Source organism: Pristis pectinata, chromosome 21 (assembly GCF_009764475.1).
Source record: "Pristis pectinata isolate sPriPec2 chromosome 21, sPriPec2.1.pri, whole genome shotgun sequence".
NCBI lineage: Eukaryota > Metazoa > Chordata > Chondrichthyes > Rhinopristiformes > Pristidae > Pristis > Pristis pectinata.
Window position 1 is genome coordinate 1,532,265 of NC_067425.1, and position 17,554 is coordinate 1,549,818.

The following is a 17,554-nucleotide window of genomic DNA, read 5'->3' on the forward strand; positions in this document are numbered from 1 at the left end:
CTTTAACCTCACCCAAAAAGACAGCACTGAAATGTCAGCCTAGACTGTGCTCCTAGCTCCTGCAGTTGGGCTTGATTGTCCAAATGTCTGGCTCAAGGGGCAACAGTGCTTTCAATTGAGCCAAGCAAACAGTAATTCAGTGGAGGAACAAAGCTATGGTACACACATTCCCACTGAGTGAGGCCTGGGAAAGGTTCCGCACTCCTGTAACAATGCCACGTCGCCGGCCTGGAGATCAGCTCAAATTTCTCTGCATCAATGAAATTTGGTACAGTGCACTGGACCATCACACACACTCGCTATTAGTTCAACATCACCTCAGATATCAGCAACTTCTGGAGAATAAAATTGTGGGAGTGAATGCTGGCATTGTGGAGAGAGGCTCAAAGTGTGAAGTTTGTAGGATGGTAACAGGAAGCACCTTAAAATCTGGAGTGGCACCATGCAAAGATACATTGCCAGGCATCACCCTCCTGGTGATGTCCAGTGATTCACCACACAGAACGCTCTGAGCCAGGAGACTGTACGAATCCCAACCACACCCTCAATTTGTGTTTTAGCATGATGCAAAATTCACCTTTAGTCTACTCTGCCAACTTGAATGGCAGCTCAAGGCGCTTGCTTTGGAAAGTCTGAAGATCTCATCTCACTTTCTCCTGTATTAACAGGGTAGTTAAGAGTTAGCCACATTACTGTAGGTCTGCAGTCAGATCCAGGTCAGACCAGAAAGAACAGCAGCTTTCCTCTCTTAAAGAACTTTAGTGAATCAAATAGATTTTTACAACAATCCAATCCAAGGTCACTATTAATGTTACTGGCTTTATAATTACAGGGTTATCTAGTTAACTAAAAATTTCCCAGCTAACCTGCTGGAATTTGAAATTGCTTCTGGATTACAAGTGGAATAACAAACCTAGTTATATCACACAAACAGAAATATACTCTACATCAAAGCATACCTTTTATTGATTGCTGAGCACTGACACTAACACTAGGCATTACTCTCTGAGCAACACACAAAGTGCTGGAGAAACTCAGCGAGTCAGGCAGCATCTAGGGAGGGAAGTGAACAGTCAACGTTTTAGATCAAGGCCCATCATCAGGACCGGCATTACTCTCTTGACTCATGTTGATGATCTATAACAAACCAGCATCAGTGAAATTATGACCAAAGGAACTTGGGTCAGCAGGAAAATTTATGAAAGATGCACTCTGGCACTGCCTCTCTCCCAAAAACTAGCCCTGTAAACCTGACCAGAGTTCAGAGTCCGGCTCCTTACAAAGCCTCATCAGACCCAACCTAGTGAAAGCCACCTTTCCTTCCCAGCCAAACATGATGCCCTATTCAAACTGAGGAAAGACAAAGCAGAGAAAGCATCCCACAACTGGCAAGCTGGCGAGGCGAGATGGAGACCAACAATCCACTGGGATACAGAAGGGACAAGTTTTGTGTAGAATGGGAACTAAACACAAAATTAAGCAAAAGGAACTAAAAGAAAATGAGGGCTGACAGATGGGGAAGCAAGGAGGCTGCAATACAGTCAGAAGGCTGAATAGATGCTACAAAAATTCTGTGATATAACTAAAGGGTTGACTTAAGGCTCAGGCTAGTACCAGGCTACTGCATTTACAGTACTGATGACAGTACAATCAACACCACGACTTAGTGTCAAACTGTTCACATACATTCGCAGATCAGAGTCACGTTAATCAGACTTAACTCAAGAGCTTTAACCCTGGGCAAAGTACCGACAATTATACTATTTCAAAAGTAGGCAGTCAGAAGACATTTAAGCTGAAACTGAGCACAGCTCAATGGGAAGCAGTCTACATGAAACCATTTCCACACATTAGCTGTTTGTTAATAATCCTGAAAAAGTGCAAGATTAGGGAATCAACGGGTACTCTATACCCAAAGGATGGACTGGACATTCACTCTTCTGGAACGGACAGCGTGTGTGTAATGTACTGACATGCCATGGTGTGAAAGATTCTGACTCTGGAATATCCCTCCCAAGGATGTGCTTGGGCTCCACAGGTAAACAGAAACTGGGGCACAGTGAGGTCGAAAAAAATGGAGGGGTCCTTGGAAATTATATATTCAGAGGGTTTTGAGAGCATGTGTTGGTACAATCTATCATTTCAGGAAATAGTTGGGAAAAAAAATGTCAAAGGATAAGGACAAGGGCAGTGGAAGAATATTAGATCAATAGGTTCAGAAGGGCTAGCAACCAAAACCTTCCTCTCTGCTGTGACTTTTACAATTTAAATGTGCAGCCAAGTGTACACTGCTGCCGTTAGTATCAATCAGGCAGATTCTGCCCCAAGTCTCTGCTGATACTTCAGGCACGTAATGGGGCCCCAGATCACCACCTGAACACCACACTCCCAAGACGTAAACAGTATGACCACTGCATATTAGTTCCAACAAACCAACTCAACTTTCCTGCATCACCCTTCACAACCAAAAGGCTTTCAAATGAGGGAGTGGAAACTACAAGAACTAAATCTCTGGGTGCATATTTTAACACACATGCACCCTACACAGTGAATCCATGCCTCAGAGGTTACATAAGCAAAGCCCCTTGGTAGCAGTGAGACGCTAAACACTCCATCTTACCAGACTCCCCTCGCTTCTGACCAATATTATTTCCAACAAAAGGTCATCCACCTGAAACAATAACTGGTTCTCTCTCTGCAGATGCTGCATAACCTACTGTGTCTTTCCAACATTTTGTTTATTTAAGATTTCCAACATCTCCATTTATTGTTTTGGTGCCAAAACTGAGTGCACCCACTACATCCAAGTATGACAGAGAGAGTCAATCAATCAATGCTTCTCCTGCCAGAGGGACCGGAATCATCCTGATCGGCCTCTGATCATAAACAAATCTGGCATGCAACAACATCCAGAATAAAAATGTTCCTACATTTCTACCAGAGTGGTAGGTGCCTGGAACTCGCTGCCGGAGAAAGTAGTGGAGGCAGATAGGACAGGCATGTTTAAGAAGCATTCTATCAGGCAAATGACCAAACAGGAAATGGAGGGATATGATGCAGGCAGATGGAATTAGTTTAGGTTGCCTTAATGGTCGAAGCAGACATTGTGGGCCGAAGGGCCTGTTCCCGTGCTGTACTGTTCTATGTTCTATTTCTTTTAACCGCAATCACTATGTATCTACTCATTAAAAACTAGGCTGCGTTCTAATTGCTGGCTGGCTCATAGAAGGTAGCAATTTAACATTGGGTCAGAAGTCAAGGCAAAATCTATCATAAAGGGGACACAAATCACAAATATTTGAAAAAAAATTGAAGCATATGGGACTAAACTCACAGGGCAATGGGGAAAGAGTCAGAGGGGGGGCTAAATACATTGCTTAAAAAATTCCAGGCACGATGATATGATAGAGGTTTAGCTTCTTCAGGAAGCCCGCATCGGTCCAGGGGGCCCAAAGTATTGCTCGTGCACTGTAAAGGAGCAGGGAAATGGTTATACCAGTAAGCACAGGATATTCCAACTTTCAATCAGCCACTTTCCTAAATTCATGCTCTGATGTATTGAGACACTGGTGTTGGTTTTGCACATTAATACTGAGCATGCTCCTGAACTGTACCTGGGAATTCAGTTGCCTGATGGGCTGGAAGGCAGTCATCAGGAGCAGATATCAGTACTTAGAACATTAAAGATCAGTGCATCAGAGAAACAGCTAACCAGCCTGCCAAAAACTGGTACAGACAAGCAGCTCCAGGAACCAAGGTGGCTAGAGAAGGACTATAGGAAGGAAAATCTTGGACAAAGTTGGGGCGTAAGGGGTAGGAAGATGAGCACAGACAACTACCTCGCTGGAGTTTATTCCTCACAAACACAGACACTAAATCAGATCTCACTGCTTCAAATCTTGTGTTGATAACGTTCTAATTTATTAACTAAATTCATGTGTTAAAAATCAAAAGGAATATAAATTAGTGTCTTTTTTTTGTACCTCCAATAAATATCCTTTAAAATTTCCTCAGGAAGCATACTCGGTCCCACGTAAAATATTTCAATACTGATGTAAACTAAGACCACATATGTAATCTATTAATAAGCAGCCACAGCAGAAAGGGCTGTTCGAGGAAAACTGTGCATTAAAAAAGTGAATCTCATAGCTCTCCAAATTCTCAGAGAGGTAAAAAAGTCAGCCAACACAAAAAAAACCCACATCCTGCCGATCAGTGCCAACAAGTGAAGTGCCCAGAGTCTTATACTAGACTAATCCATGTCTGGCCAGTAATGACTAAAGTGGGGGCAAGCTAACCAGGGCTGGCAGGCTGCCACCCCAGCCGTTCTTGCTCTCTCTCTGCAGACACCAAATCCCAACAGACAGCAGTTCTTGAAACCACCAGTGTCTTATACCAGCTGCACCATGTCTGCTTCATCAGCCCACAATGTGGAGCATTTCTGCACATGTTTAACACTGTATGTGCCAGGCTCCATGCAGAGGAGGAACAGAATGATGAAAGAATCCAGCTCAACAGGCAAGAAGACGGGGTGAGTAGGGGAGCAGAGAAGAATACAGAATGGAACATACTGAGATGTTAAGAGAGAAGTAAGGAGGGTAGATGTGGGTGGGGTGGTGGAGGCGATGGAAGTCACATCTCGCTGTGCACACTCTGACTCCAGGAGCGTCTCTTGGGTGCCCTCTATTGCTGTGTTTCCTCAGCATATGGTGAGCGTTTGTGTAGGGTGCTGCACCTCAAGTGATTAATGGCAATGATTGATGGTGAATTTCATACAATAATAACATAAAATCTTGTGCTCAAGATATGGTTTTAATTCCAGAAACTTGACACATTAGGAAAAAATAGGAACCCCATTTACTAAATTGAGCACAGCTGAGTACAAATTGAACTCTTTTAACATCAAAACATTTGCCGTAAAAAGACCACAAGAGCTCTTCACTGGAGTTTATGCTAAAATGAAAGAGCAACTATATAAAGACACAGCATCCCATTACAAGTCTGCACAAGGTGAGTTTTCAGTAGAGCTTCGCCCTTTGATTGATGTGCTTGGGTGTGAGGTTCAGTGTGATTTTAATCAGTCACAAGATAAGAGGGGAATTCAGCGTGGTGTGCTCAGTTAGGAAGGGTTTGAATGCTAAGTGTGAAGACAAATGAACCTTGAGTTTTGATAGGGTTGAGGCAGGACTCTCTAATCCCTAAATTGTAATGGTTCAAGGCAGAAGCAGTTAGTGAAACCACTGAGGCGTAGCGGTGGTGGTAAGCTGAAAGAGGCAGTGAAAATTAAGTGATAAATGTAGGAATCCCAGAGTGTATGAGGCAATAAACGGCTGCTGCACACTGAATAAACACCCTGGCCAACTTCCAAGCTGTTTATTGGTGTGCAGGAGCCATTTTTTGCTGAGTACACTTTGGGATATTTTGGTTTATTACCACTGTACTACTCAGTAAAACATAATACTGAACTTTATACACAAGAAACAGAAATAAAAATTCAGATCAGTTATCCAGCAATCCAGCGAGGCAGAGACTCGGGGCCAGTGTCCAGGGGTTGGTTTGGGGGGGGGGGGGGGGGGGGGGGTGGGAGTGGGGGAGCGAGACACAGGGGCCAGAGTCCAGGGTGGGGAAAGAGAAACCGAGAGACCCCAAGAGAGAGGTGGGAGATTGGTCAGGGAGAGAGACCCCCGTGCTGGTTGGGTGGGGGGTGGGAGAACAGGGTGTAGACCCAGGGTCCAGTGCCGGGTGATGGTGGGGGGTAGGGGGGGAGAGACCCCAGTCCGGTGTCGGGGGTGTGTGTGTGTGTGTGTGTGTGTGTGTGTGTGTGTGTGTGTGTGTGTGTGGAGGGGGGTCAGGGGTCAATCTGGTGCCAATGTGGGGGGCGAGGGCGAGATCCCATGTCTTGTGCCAGGGAATGGTGGGGAAGTCAGGGGGAGAGACCCCGGTCTGTTGGTGGTGGTTGGGGGGGTGGGGGGGGGAGAAGGGATGTAGACACTAGGGAAGAACAATGGGAAAACCAGGCTGAGCCATTCACACACCATCTAGTGGCCACTTAGAACAGTGCAGAGGAGTCTTGGGAACAGAACACTGGACTGGTGGGTGTGAGCAATAAGGCAAGAGAAACTACTTCATAAAGTAAACTTTAGCTTTAAACAAAATGCAAACCTCGCCTGCATTTACCTTGGACCTCACCTCAGTTACAGCCACTCTCACAGCATTTGCAATATAAATCTCTCACTCTGGTGACATAGATGTTGCACAACATTATGGAGTGGGTGCATGCACTGGAATGAAAGCTTGTTTTTAAAAAAACTTTCTACATCATGATAAAAAAAAATTGTGTTTTTCTATTGAAAATGATGCCGATCTGGGATCCGTAGTCTTTATCATTCCCAGATGTGAAAAGAGAAATTGAGGATAGGCAACTGGGAAATGTGGAATGCCCTGTTTATTGTGTCAGAACTGAGCTGGTTATATTCACTCACTTGTGAGTTTCCAGTTCATACAGCAGGTGTGGCGATAAATTTGTTTTAATCCATCATTTTTTTTAAATTGTGTTTTAATGTGTCTCTTCCAAGTGTCTGGGTCATTTCAGGGCTGCCTCTCCCCAGACTTGTCTGTCTACCATTTGGAAAATTCCCCTTGCAGATTAAGAGTGTTGAATGAAGTGACCTGCCCGAGTACCTTTTGCAAAATCAAGCCTTATGAAAAGCTAGCTCCTCAGGACAAACCCAGAGGGGCTGAGGACAAACTGAAATTTGCCTGCTGTTGCACGAAACGTCTCCAGTTTCACACCACAGAGGCTGGTGGCCACAACAGCTTTCACCCTCCTTCCCTTCTCACTCACCCAGGTAACACTTGACAGCAGAGTGGAGTACCCCTCGACTCCTCCATGGTATTCTGGTTGCTGACAACAGCCTCTGTTCACGTGCTAAACTCCAATAGCCAAAGCCATTGAGTGACCACTAGAAGTCAGTGAACTGCTTCTTCAGACAATTCCAACTTACGGCTGAAATAGGTGAAAAAACTGGAGCGAAGGAAGAATGTATCTACTTTTATAATTACTTTGTCACATCCATCAAACACCCTGAAATGCTTCACTCACATTGGGTTTTGAGCTGCGGTAACTATTAAGCAGGAATGGGAATGTAACAAATTAGGCAAAATAGAAACCCAGCTGTGATTTTAGGGTGAGCAAAGTGTTGGCTGAATCAAAATGCAATCCAGGCTCTCTGCATGGCTGTCCTCTGTTACCCCAGTTATTTTTATGTGCTACTGAAGAATTGGTTGCCAGTATAACAAAAGCAGGTTATATTTACATAGCACATTTAATGAAGGAAAGCTTCTCGTGTTGCTTCAGAGACCCGAGCGAGACTGACATAGTGTTGAGAGGAGATACCAAAAGGCATTGCAAAAAGTTTGATCAAAAAGTGTTTTTTTTAGGACAGTCTTGAGAAAAGAAGCCACAGGATTTAGGGAAGGAATTCCAGATTAGAACCTGAACAGATAAAGGCACAAGGTGTTGATGTATGGAGGGGTATGTGGAAATAAAACAATAGTCAGGAACAGGGAATGCATGGCAGCAAGTTACAGATTTCAGCATCAAGATGAGGATTTTAATTGGAAATGCTGGGGAACCTGGAGTCAATGCAGATCACCAGAGGTGAGAGCACCAGCAGGAAAGTTTTAGTGTGGGCTTGGAAGTGCACAGCAGTTTTAGCTGAGCTGGATTTTATGGGGAGTAGGAAATTGCCCTGGAGAATCAGACTAGGAATGACAAGGGTATTGCTGAGTGTTCCAGCAGCAGGCAACCTGAGGCAAGCAATGTTACAGGGGTTTTCTTAACATATTGGGTTGGAAACTGAGCTCAAGGCCTATCCCTTGAGAAAAGGTGACTGACAGGATCTTTAACACGACAAAAGGTTTTGATAGATTGGATGCAAAGAGAATATTTCCATTTGTGAATGAGAGAATGACTAGAGTCCATCAAGATGAGCTTGCCACCAAGAAATCCAATAGACTGTTGAGAATGTGGAACTTGCTACCATAGGAAATGGTTGAAGTGAATAATGTGGATGTGTTTAAGGGGAGGCCGGACAAGCATGAGGGATAAGGGAACAGAGAACCACGCTGATAGATTTAGATGCGGAAAGAGTGGCTTGAACAGAGCAGAAACACTGGGATGGCCAAATGGCCCCTGAAGAAATACATGAGATGCAATCCCAAATTATAGTTGACAAAGCTCTTTTGTCCATCTCCTCTGCTCCTGCCCTGGCTCCTCCTGGACGGAGCTCCCCTCATTCACACCTTGAAACCCCACTAGCCTCCACATTCGACGGATCATCCTTCGCAATTTCCACCAGTTTCAACAAGATTCCACCACCAAACACATCTTCTTTTCCTTCCCTTCCCCTCCCTTTCCAGCATTTTGAAAAGACTGTTTGCTTCTTGGCTCCCTGATCCACCCCTCTGCCCCCACCACCCACTCCCCATCTTATGGCACTTTCCCAGCAATCACAAGAGATGTAACATCTGCCCTTTCACCTCTCTGCCCTCTCACCTCTCTGCCCTCTCCACCAGCCAGAGACGCAAATAGCAATTCACTTGGCCATCTTCCAATTTAGCGTACTGCATTCAGTGGTTTCCTCTTCACTGGAGAAACCAAACACCAATTGAGTGACCACATGCAGAGTACGGTCTGCAGGGTCAACCCGAGCTTCCTGTTATCTGCCACATCAGCCCTCCATTTTATTCAGCTTATCTTTCTGTGACCTCCTGCATTATTATATCAAGGGCTAACATAAGCTCGGGAACAACAACCCATCTTCCATCGGGGCATGTTGTAGTTTGTTAGACTCCATATTGAATTTAACAACTTCAGGTAACTCCTTCTCTGTATCAGAATGGGCTATCTCTGCAGTAGGTCATCTAGCTGTGATATGGACTTAAGTTTTTCCTCTTTTTATTAGCACAGCCATACCTGGGGATGGCCTACATCCCTGCATTTCATTCCTTTGTTCATATACTTGCTCGCTAACTGCCCTCATCTTATAGTTTTTGTTCATTCTCATTCTCCCTCTCTCTCTCATTAACCCATCAATCCAATGATCTCTACAACACATCCCCAATGCAATCGTGGCCTCATTCCATCAGAGGATATTCCTATTGTCCTATCCATCCCTCCCCTCATCTTCTCTGCAACTTAAGTAATTTGTTTTCTCTCTTCCCCAATTCTAATGAAGGGTCTTCAACCTAAAACGTTCTCTGTTTCTTATTTCACAGACTCTACCTTGGCTTCTGAGTGTTCTCAGCATTTTCAGTTTATATTTCAAAACTAGAATCACTAGCTAACAAAGCTACAAAGATTAAAATGAATTAGAAAAATCTTATTCCAAATAACAGGTGATTATGCAGAAGAAAATCAGGCAGAATAGATGAAGGGATCTCGTAACCCAGAAATAAGAGGCACTATGGTTGAGAAAAAAGATTAATTCTCAGATAACTTGCTTTCTCTGCATTAGAATTACCCATTTCTGCTGCAAGTCATCCACCTGTGTTATTGGCTCAATTGTTCTCTCTCCATTAGCACAGCCTTACCTATTGGGTATGTCCTACAGCCCTGAGTAATAAAGGAAACGTTGAAGTCTTTTGTAAATATATTAATAATAAGCAAAGAAAGGAAGCAGCAGGCGTTCAGCAACAGGTGGGACCTGAACAAGTCTGACAGGTTGCTTGTCAGCAGGACCAGCCCAACATTCCTGAAGGGGTTTGCCAGTGCTGCTGGGGAGGGTTTAACATACCTTGACAGGAATGGGAAGCACAAGGGGAATTCAAGAGGAAATAAAACAAAGCAGCAAGTAGTTAGAAAACAAAATAAGTAGACAGCAGAATCAAAAAGTGAGCATCAAATAGGGTCAAAGTATGGAAAAATGTGAAGATGAAAAAATTTGAGGTACCATCCAAAGCAAAGAAAACAACAAACCTGATGCAGCTAATTGGGATTAGTGTAGATAGGTACAATGGGCTGCATGAACATGGTGGGCCGAAGGGCCTGTTTCTTTGCTGAAGGACTCTGTTACTCTATATCTAAATGTTTAAATAAAATTAAATGGGCATGATCTAATGGATATTACAGAAACACGGGTGCAGTGTGACCCAAAGCTGGGAGTTTAATGTTCAAGATATCTGACATTCATAAAGGACGTGGGTAAGGAAAAGTGAGTGTTGTAACATTACTAATAAGGGAAGGGTACCAGTGCGGTGCTGAGAAATTAGCCTGGCTTGGCAAATCACGATGGAGAACTAGAATCAATTTGGTTCAAGCTAAAGAACAGCAAGGGCAGAAAAAAATTGGTGGAAGTTATTTATTGGCCACTAAATAGTACTTGTAACATTGGGCACCACATAAATCAGGAAATTACAGCAGCATGTTACAGGGGTAATCCTGAGGGACTCTAATCTAAATATAGACTGGACAAGTCAAATTAACAGTAATAAGGTGGAGATCAAATTCATGGAATGCATACGAGCAACATGCTGAGGGACCGAAGGAAAGGACATTTTAGACCTTGTTTTGCACAATGAGAAAAGGTTGATTGATAATCTTGTTGTAAAGGAGCTTCAGGGAAGAGTAACCATAGCATGACAGAACTTTACTTACAATTTCAAAAGTGATGTCGTTCAATCCAAAACGAGGGTTTTAAATTTTAACAAGGAAATGATGACCATACAAGAGTGACTGTCGATCACTGGGTGAACACATTGAGGGATCTGACTGTGGACTGGCAGTGGCTAGTATTTAAGGTAATAGTGCAAAAATCCTTGAAGGCACAAAAACCCAAGTGGAAAAGTGATTCATCCGTGGCTGACAGGAAAAATTAAAGATAGCGTTAAATCAAAGAAAGCTTATAAAGTTGCCAGAATCAGCAGCAGGCCTGAGAATTGACAGCATTTTAGAAGTCAGCAACGGGGATGAGAGAATTTATAATGGGGAATAGGGAAATGGCAGAGGAATTAAACAACTACTTGTGTCTGTTTCCATGGAAGCCAGAAACATTGGAGAACCAGCAGTTTAGTGAGAATGACAAAATGAAGGTAGGTTTTAGCCAAAAACTAGTTCTAGAGAAGTTGGTGGGCTTGAAAGCCAGTAAATTCCAAGAACCCAATGATCACTTCCCAGTGCTCTGAAGGAAGTGGCTCCAGAGACAGTGGATGCTTTGGTTAACATCTTCCATGTGATCCCACCACATAAGCAGGGGAGAAAGGTGGGTGAAGGGGAAGGAAACAAAATTGGGAAAATGCAGCAATCTACAAGGAAGGGTGTAATTACAGAACACCTTGGAAAGAATAGTAGGACTAAGCAGAGTCAGCATGGATTTATGAAAGGAAAATCACTTTTGAATAATCTACTGCAATCTTTAAGGAGTAGAATGCATAAAGAAGAACCAGTGGATGTGGTGTATGTGTATTTTTAGAAGGGTTTTGAGAAAGGCCCAGAGCAAGATTAGGCCACATGGAACTGGGTTAACATGGATTGAGAATTGGTTATTCATTCTCAGGTTGGCAGGCTGTGCCTAGTGGAGTATTTCAAGGATCAATGCTTGGGCCCCAGCTATTCATGATCTATATCAGTGAGTTGGCTGAGGAGACAAGACGTCATATTGCCAAGTTTGTTCATGATACAGAACTAGGTGGGATTTAACTTCCACTAAATCCATAGCATGAGGATGTAAAAGATGCTTCAAGGGGATATCCGCAAGTGAGTGAGTAGGTTATTACATGACTGATGTGGCAAAATGTACTATCATCCACTTTGATGCACAGAACGGAAAAGCTGAGCATTTGTTAAATGGTGACAGATTGGACAGTGTTCATGTCCGAAGGATGGAAGTGTGCTTGTATACAAGTTGTTGAAATCCAATGTGCAATGAGCAGGGGATTAGGAAGGCAAGTAGTATAAGGCATTATTCCAGAAGGAGTTGAATACAGGAGTAGGTAAACTTTGTTGCAATTCAATAGGGACTTGGAGAGACCATGCCTGGGTCATAGTGAACTATTTTGGTCTCTGTACTTTAACAAAAAATGGCATACTTGCCATAGAGGGAGTGCAGCAGAGATTTACTGGACTGGTTTCAGGCCTGGAGGAGAGATTGAGTAGACGGGGACAGTATTCTCTGGAGTTTAGAACAACGAGAGATGATCTGATTGAATTTCTATTGGCCTTGACAGGCTGGATGCAGGGAGGATGCTTCCACGCCTTAGTAATTCTGGGGACTAGGGGATGTTATTTCAGAACAAGAAGTTAGGGCTTCTTTAGGACTGAGATAAGGAGATATTTCTTCACAAAAATGCATGGCGAACCTTTGAAGGGCTGTGGAGGCTCAGTTGTTGAGTTTAATCAAAAAGCAGATGTAGATTTCTGGATATTAAGTAAATTAAGGGATATGAGGATAATGTAGCAAAATGGCACTGAGGTAGAAAATCAGCAGTGACCTTGGTGAAACGAGGATGCCTACTCCTGCTCTTATGGACCAAAAGGCTCTTGCTGAGGCAGGGGATATAAACAGAGTATCCAATGAGCATCTTCTCAAACAAGGCGATACTGCTAATGTCCCAGCAAAGCAAGGGGAAAAGAACTGGTTAGGATAATATTGGAAAAGGGGCCTAAAAGCTTTTGATCCCTTGCATGTTGCATGCAGGAAAGATGCTGAAAACTGGTGGCTGGAAGACATTACAATTTTGTCCAAAACTAAGAGTGATAAACCCAGTACCAAAAGTCCTGGGAACTGTGTATCTGGCAACAAGTGACTCACTGCTTGATTTCCAGAGACTCCCTACTATCTATGCAGCACAAGTTGGGAACACATTGGAATACTGTGCACTTGCCTGGATAAGTGCAGCTCCAAACACACTCAAAGCTCAAAACCATCCAGGACAAAGCATTCTTGGACTCTTGAACAGACCTCCTATATGATAAAGATGAACTCTTGATCTACCTTGTCATGTCTTTTGCACTTTACTTGTCTACCTGCACTGCACTTTCTCTGTAACTGTAACACTGTATTCTGCATTTTTTTCTTTTTACTACCTCAATGTACTTACCAACTGCATGATCTGGATGGCACACAACCAATTGTAATTGTGTGCACTGAGGTAGAGTGAAAAGCTTTGTTTGTGTGCCATCCAGACAGATCATGCAGTACGTAAGTAGATTGAGCTAGTAAAAAGAATTTAAAAATGCAGAATATAGAGTTACAGTTACAGAGAAAGTACAAAGTTGTGACCTTGATCAATGGAAAGGATTGATGAAGACACTACAGCTAATGTTCTCCAATGGAATATAAAAAGCATCTAATAAAACAATACAAAAATGTCAGAAAAATAGAAAGATAATGGTTAAAGGGGCATTGGCAGCAGGAATTCAAAGGTGGCTCAGGGTCCAGGGTTCTGATTATGTTTGCTTACCTGCTGATGAAGGATGTGGCAGGACAGACTGGAACAGGAAGTCTGACCCGTACAATACTGAACATTATTCCCATTGTTACCCATTTCACTTACGCTTGGCAGCTATGGTATCTTTTGGAAACCGTTACAATGCAGAAGTAGGGCTCACCTTTAAGTTGAGAGTGGTGCACTGCAAACATGTTAATAGCCATCAGCTGCAGCATCCGTGTGTTACCAATAGGGGACGGACTGTGCTGAAGCAGCACTCGGAATTCCTTCAGAACGTTTGCAGCCACTGATGGAAAGGTCTCCATTCTACAATAAAAAGAAAAAATAACTCACATTATGTAGATTTTTCATAATCTCAAGAGATGACAAAGCTGGTTAAGTACCTTTAATGAACACAGTCCCAAGAAGAGCAACACACACAAAATGCTGGAGGAACTCAGCAGGTCGGGTGGCATCTATGTAGGGAAATAAATAGTCGATGTTTCGGGTCAAGACCCTTCATCAGGACTGGAAAGGAAGTGGGCAGAAGCCAGAATAAGGAGGTCGAGGGTGGGGGAGGAGCACAGGCTGGCAGGTGACAGGTGAGTCCAGATGAGAGGGGGAAGGTAGGTGGGTGGGGGAGGGGGGATGAAAGGGAGTGATGGGAGAAGCTGAGAGGTGATGGGTGGAAGAGGCAAAGGGCTGAAGGAGGAGGAATCCAGTAGGACAGGGCAGTGGACCATGGAATAAAGGGGAGGTGGGAAATAGATGGGCAGGTCATGAGAGTGGGGGAAGGGAAAGGGAAGGGGTGAGGCAGAAATGCAAAGGTGGGGGGGGGGTTGACCAGAAGTTAGAGAAATCAATGTTGAGGCCGTCAGGTTGGAGACTCCCAAGGCGGAATATGAGGTGTTGTTCCTCCAACCTGTGTCTGGCCTCAACATGGCAGTGGAGGAGGCCATGGATAGACATGTCAGTATGGGAGTGGGATCTGGAATGTGGAATTGAAGTGGCTGGCCACCGGGAGATCCTTGTTTTGCGGCAGACGGAGCGAAGGTGCTCAACGAAACGGTCACCCATTAATTTATGCAGGGCAATGCAACAATGAGGCAATTATATAATCATAGAAAGTTATAGTAGAGAGGAACACCAGCCCACACAGTCTCTGTTCACAACTACAATTCCCCTGCTCCAGCAACATCCCAGCAAAACTCCTCTGTACCCTCTCTACTATTGTCACATCCTTTCCGTGGCATGGTGATCAGAATTATACACATAGCTCTAGCTGTGATCAAACTCCTGTCCCAGTGTGACCTCTCAGTGTTGCACTCTCGACAAATGAAGGAATTGGAATTGGTTTATTATTGTCACTTGCACCAAGGTACAGTAAAAAAAAACTTGTCTTGCATACCGTTCGTACAGATCAATTCATTACACAGTGCATTCAGGTAGTACATGGAAAAACAATATAGAATGCAGAATAAAGTGTCACAGCTACAGAGAAAGTGCAGTGCAGGTAGACAATAAGGCAGCACTGTTGTCTAGCAGTTAGTGTAATGCTATTATAGTGCCAGCAACCCGGGTTCAATTCCCGCCACTGTCTGTAAGGAGTTTGTACGTTCTCCCTGTGTCTGCATGGGTTTCCTCTGGGTGCTCCGGTTTCTTCCCACATTCCAAAGGCGTACAGGTTAGGAGCTGTGGGCATGCTATGTTGGTGCCAGAAGAGTGACGACACTTGCAGGCTGCCCCCAGCACATTCTCAGGAATGCAAAAAGATGCATTTCACTGTGTGTTTCGATGTACATGTGACTAATAAATATCTTATCACGAGGTAGATTGTGAGGTCAAGAGTCCATTTTATCGTACTAGGGGACTGTTCAATAGTGGGATTAAAGCTGTCCTTGAGCCTGGTGGTACGTGCTTTCAGGCTTTTGTATCTTCTGCCCAATGGGAGAGGGGAGAAGAGAGAATGTCCAGGGCAGATGGGGTCTTTGATTATGCTGGCTGTTTTACCAATGCAGTGAGAAGTATAGACAGAGTCCATGGAGGGAAGGCTGATTTCTATGACGTGCTGAGCTGTGTCCACAACTCTCTGTAGTTTCTTGCGGTCCCGGGCAGAGCAGTCGCCATACCAAGATGTGATGCATCCGGATAGGATGCTTTCTATGGTGCATCAATAAAAGTTGGTGAGTGTCAAAGGGGACATGCCAAATTTCTTTAGCCTTCTGAGGAAGTAGAGGTGCTAAGCATTCTTGGCAATGGCATCTACGTGGTTGGACCAGGACATGCTATTGGTGATATTCACTCCTAGGAACTTGAAGTTCTCAGCCTCAGCACCGTTGGTGTCAACAGGAGCATGTGCACCGCCCCCCTTCCTGAAGTCAATCACCAGCTCTTTTGTTTTGCTGACATTGAAGTGAATGAAAGGCAAACTTCCGTGAGCCTTTTCAGTCAGCCAATCTACCTGTCCTACCATCTTCAGGCATTTGTGGACCTGCGCTCCAAGATCTCTGTTTCGCCACACTTCTCCACATCACACCAGTTACCCTGTATTTTCTTGCCTTCTCTGCCATACTCAAACACATTAGTTCACACTTCCCAAGACATAATCCCATTTGTATTATGTTGGTGATTGTATGCATGACGACTTTTAGGAGAGATAGAAGAAGCTGCCACATTCTACTTGCAGCCCAGTATCAGAGTCATCAAAGTGTACAGCATGGAAACAGGCCATTGAGCCCAACTTGTCCACACCGACCAGTGGGCACTATTCCATATTCATGCCATCTCCCACACTTGGTCCACAGCCCCCAATACCAAGGTGATTCAAATGCTCATCTAAACACTTGAATGCTGTCATCAACCCAGCTTCAACCACCTTATCAAACAGTACATTCCAGGTACTCACCACTCTCTGAGTGAAGGAGCTCCTCAGGTCCCCTCTACGCCCTGGCCCTAAATCTGTTAGCTTTATCTACCTCTGATATGGGGAAAGATTTCCTACAGTCTACCCTATCTATCATCATAATTTTATACACCTCAATTGCATCCTCAATTACCGCCTCTCCTCCAGGGAGAACAGACCAAGTCTCTCCTCATAACTTAACTGCTCCATCCTAGACATCATCCTGGTGAATCTCCTCTTCATCCTCTCCAACGCTATCACATCCTTCCTATAACATGGTGACCAGAACTGCACGCAGTACTCCAGCTGAGGTGTGACCAAGGTTTTATAAAGTTGTAACATAACCTCCCTACTTCTGTATTCGATGCCCCAATTAATGAAGACCAGTATATACCTTCTTAACCACGCTATCTACGTGCATTGCCATAGATTCATAGAGCAATGCAGCATGGATACAGGCTCTTTGGTCCAACCAGTCCACGCCGACCACGGTGCCCACCCATCTGGTCCCAGTTTCCTGCATTCGCCCATATCCCTCTAAGCCCCACCCCTGCACCTTCAGGGATCTACAAATAGAACAGTACAGCACAGTACGGGCCCTTCGGCCCACGATGTTGTGCCAACCTATGTAAACCAACTCCACGATCAAGCTAACCCTTCCCTCCTACACAGCCCATAACCCTCCATTTTTCTTACATCCATGTGCCTAAGAGTCTCTTAAGTGTCCTTGTTGTATCAGCCTCTACCATCACCCCCAGCAGTGCGTTCCAGGCACCCACCACTCTCTGTGTAAAGAACCTACCTCTGACATCTTCCTTAAACTTTCCTCCTCTGACCTGTAACTGATGTCCTCTAATATTGGCCATTGCCGCCCTGGGGAAAAGGTGATGGCTGCCCACTCTATCTATGCCCCTCATAATCTTATATGCCTCTATCAAGTTGCCTCTCATCCTCTGTCACTTCAAAGAGAAAAGCCCTAGCTCGCTCAACCTATCCTCACAAGACATGTTCTCTAATCCAGGCAGCATCCTGGTAAATCTCCTCTGCACCCTCTCTAAAGCTTCCACATCCTTCCTATAATGAGGCGACCAGAAGTGAACACAATACTCCAAGTGTGGTCTAACCAGAGTTTTATAGAGCTACATTACCTCGCAGCTCTTGAACTCAATCCCCCGATTAATGAAGGCCAGCACACCATACACCTTCTTAACCACCCTATCAACT

The 17,554-nt window shown here is 44.3% G+C and overlaps 1 protein-coding gene across 3 annotated transcripts in view; it reads right to left on the reverse strand.

Moving 5' to 3' along the window:
• smg6 (SMG6 nonsense mediated mRNA decay factor) overlaps positions 1-17,554 on the reverse strand; it is a 305,342-nt gene that overhangs the window by 192,279 nt on the left and 95,509 nt on the right. For 2 of the 3 annotated variants that reach the window (XM_052035245.1, XM_052035247.1), the window contains one exon: positions 13,610-13,755. The exons of the other annotated variant lie outside the window; for it this stretch is intronic. In XM_052035245.1, coding sequence (XP_051891205.1) covers positions 13,610-13,755 — 146 coding nt within the window. The remainder of the gene's footprint in view (positions 1-13,609; positions 13,756-17,554) is intronic. 3 annotated transcript variants of the gene reach the window in all.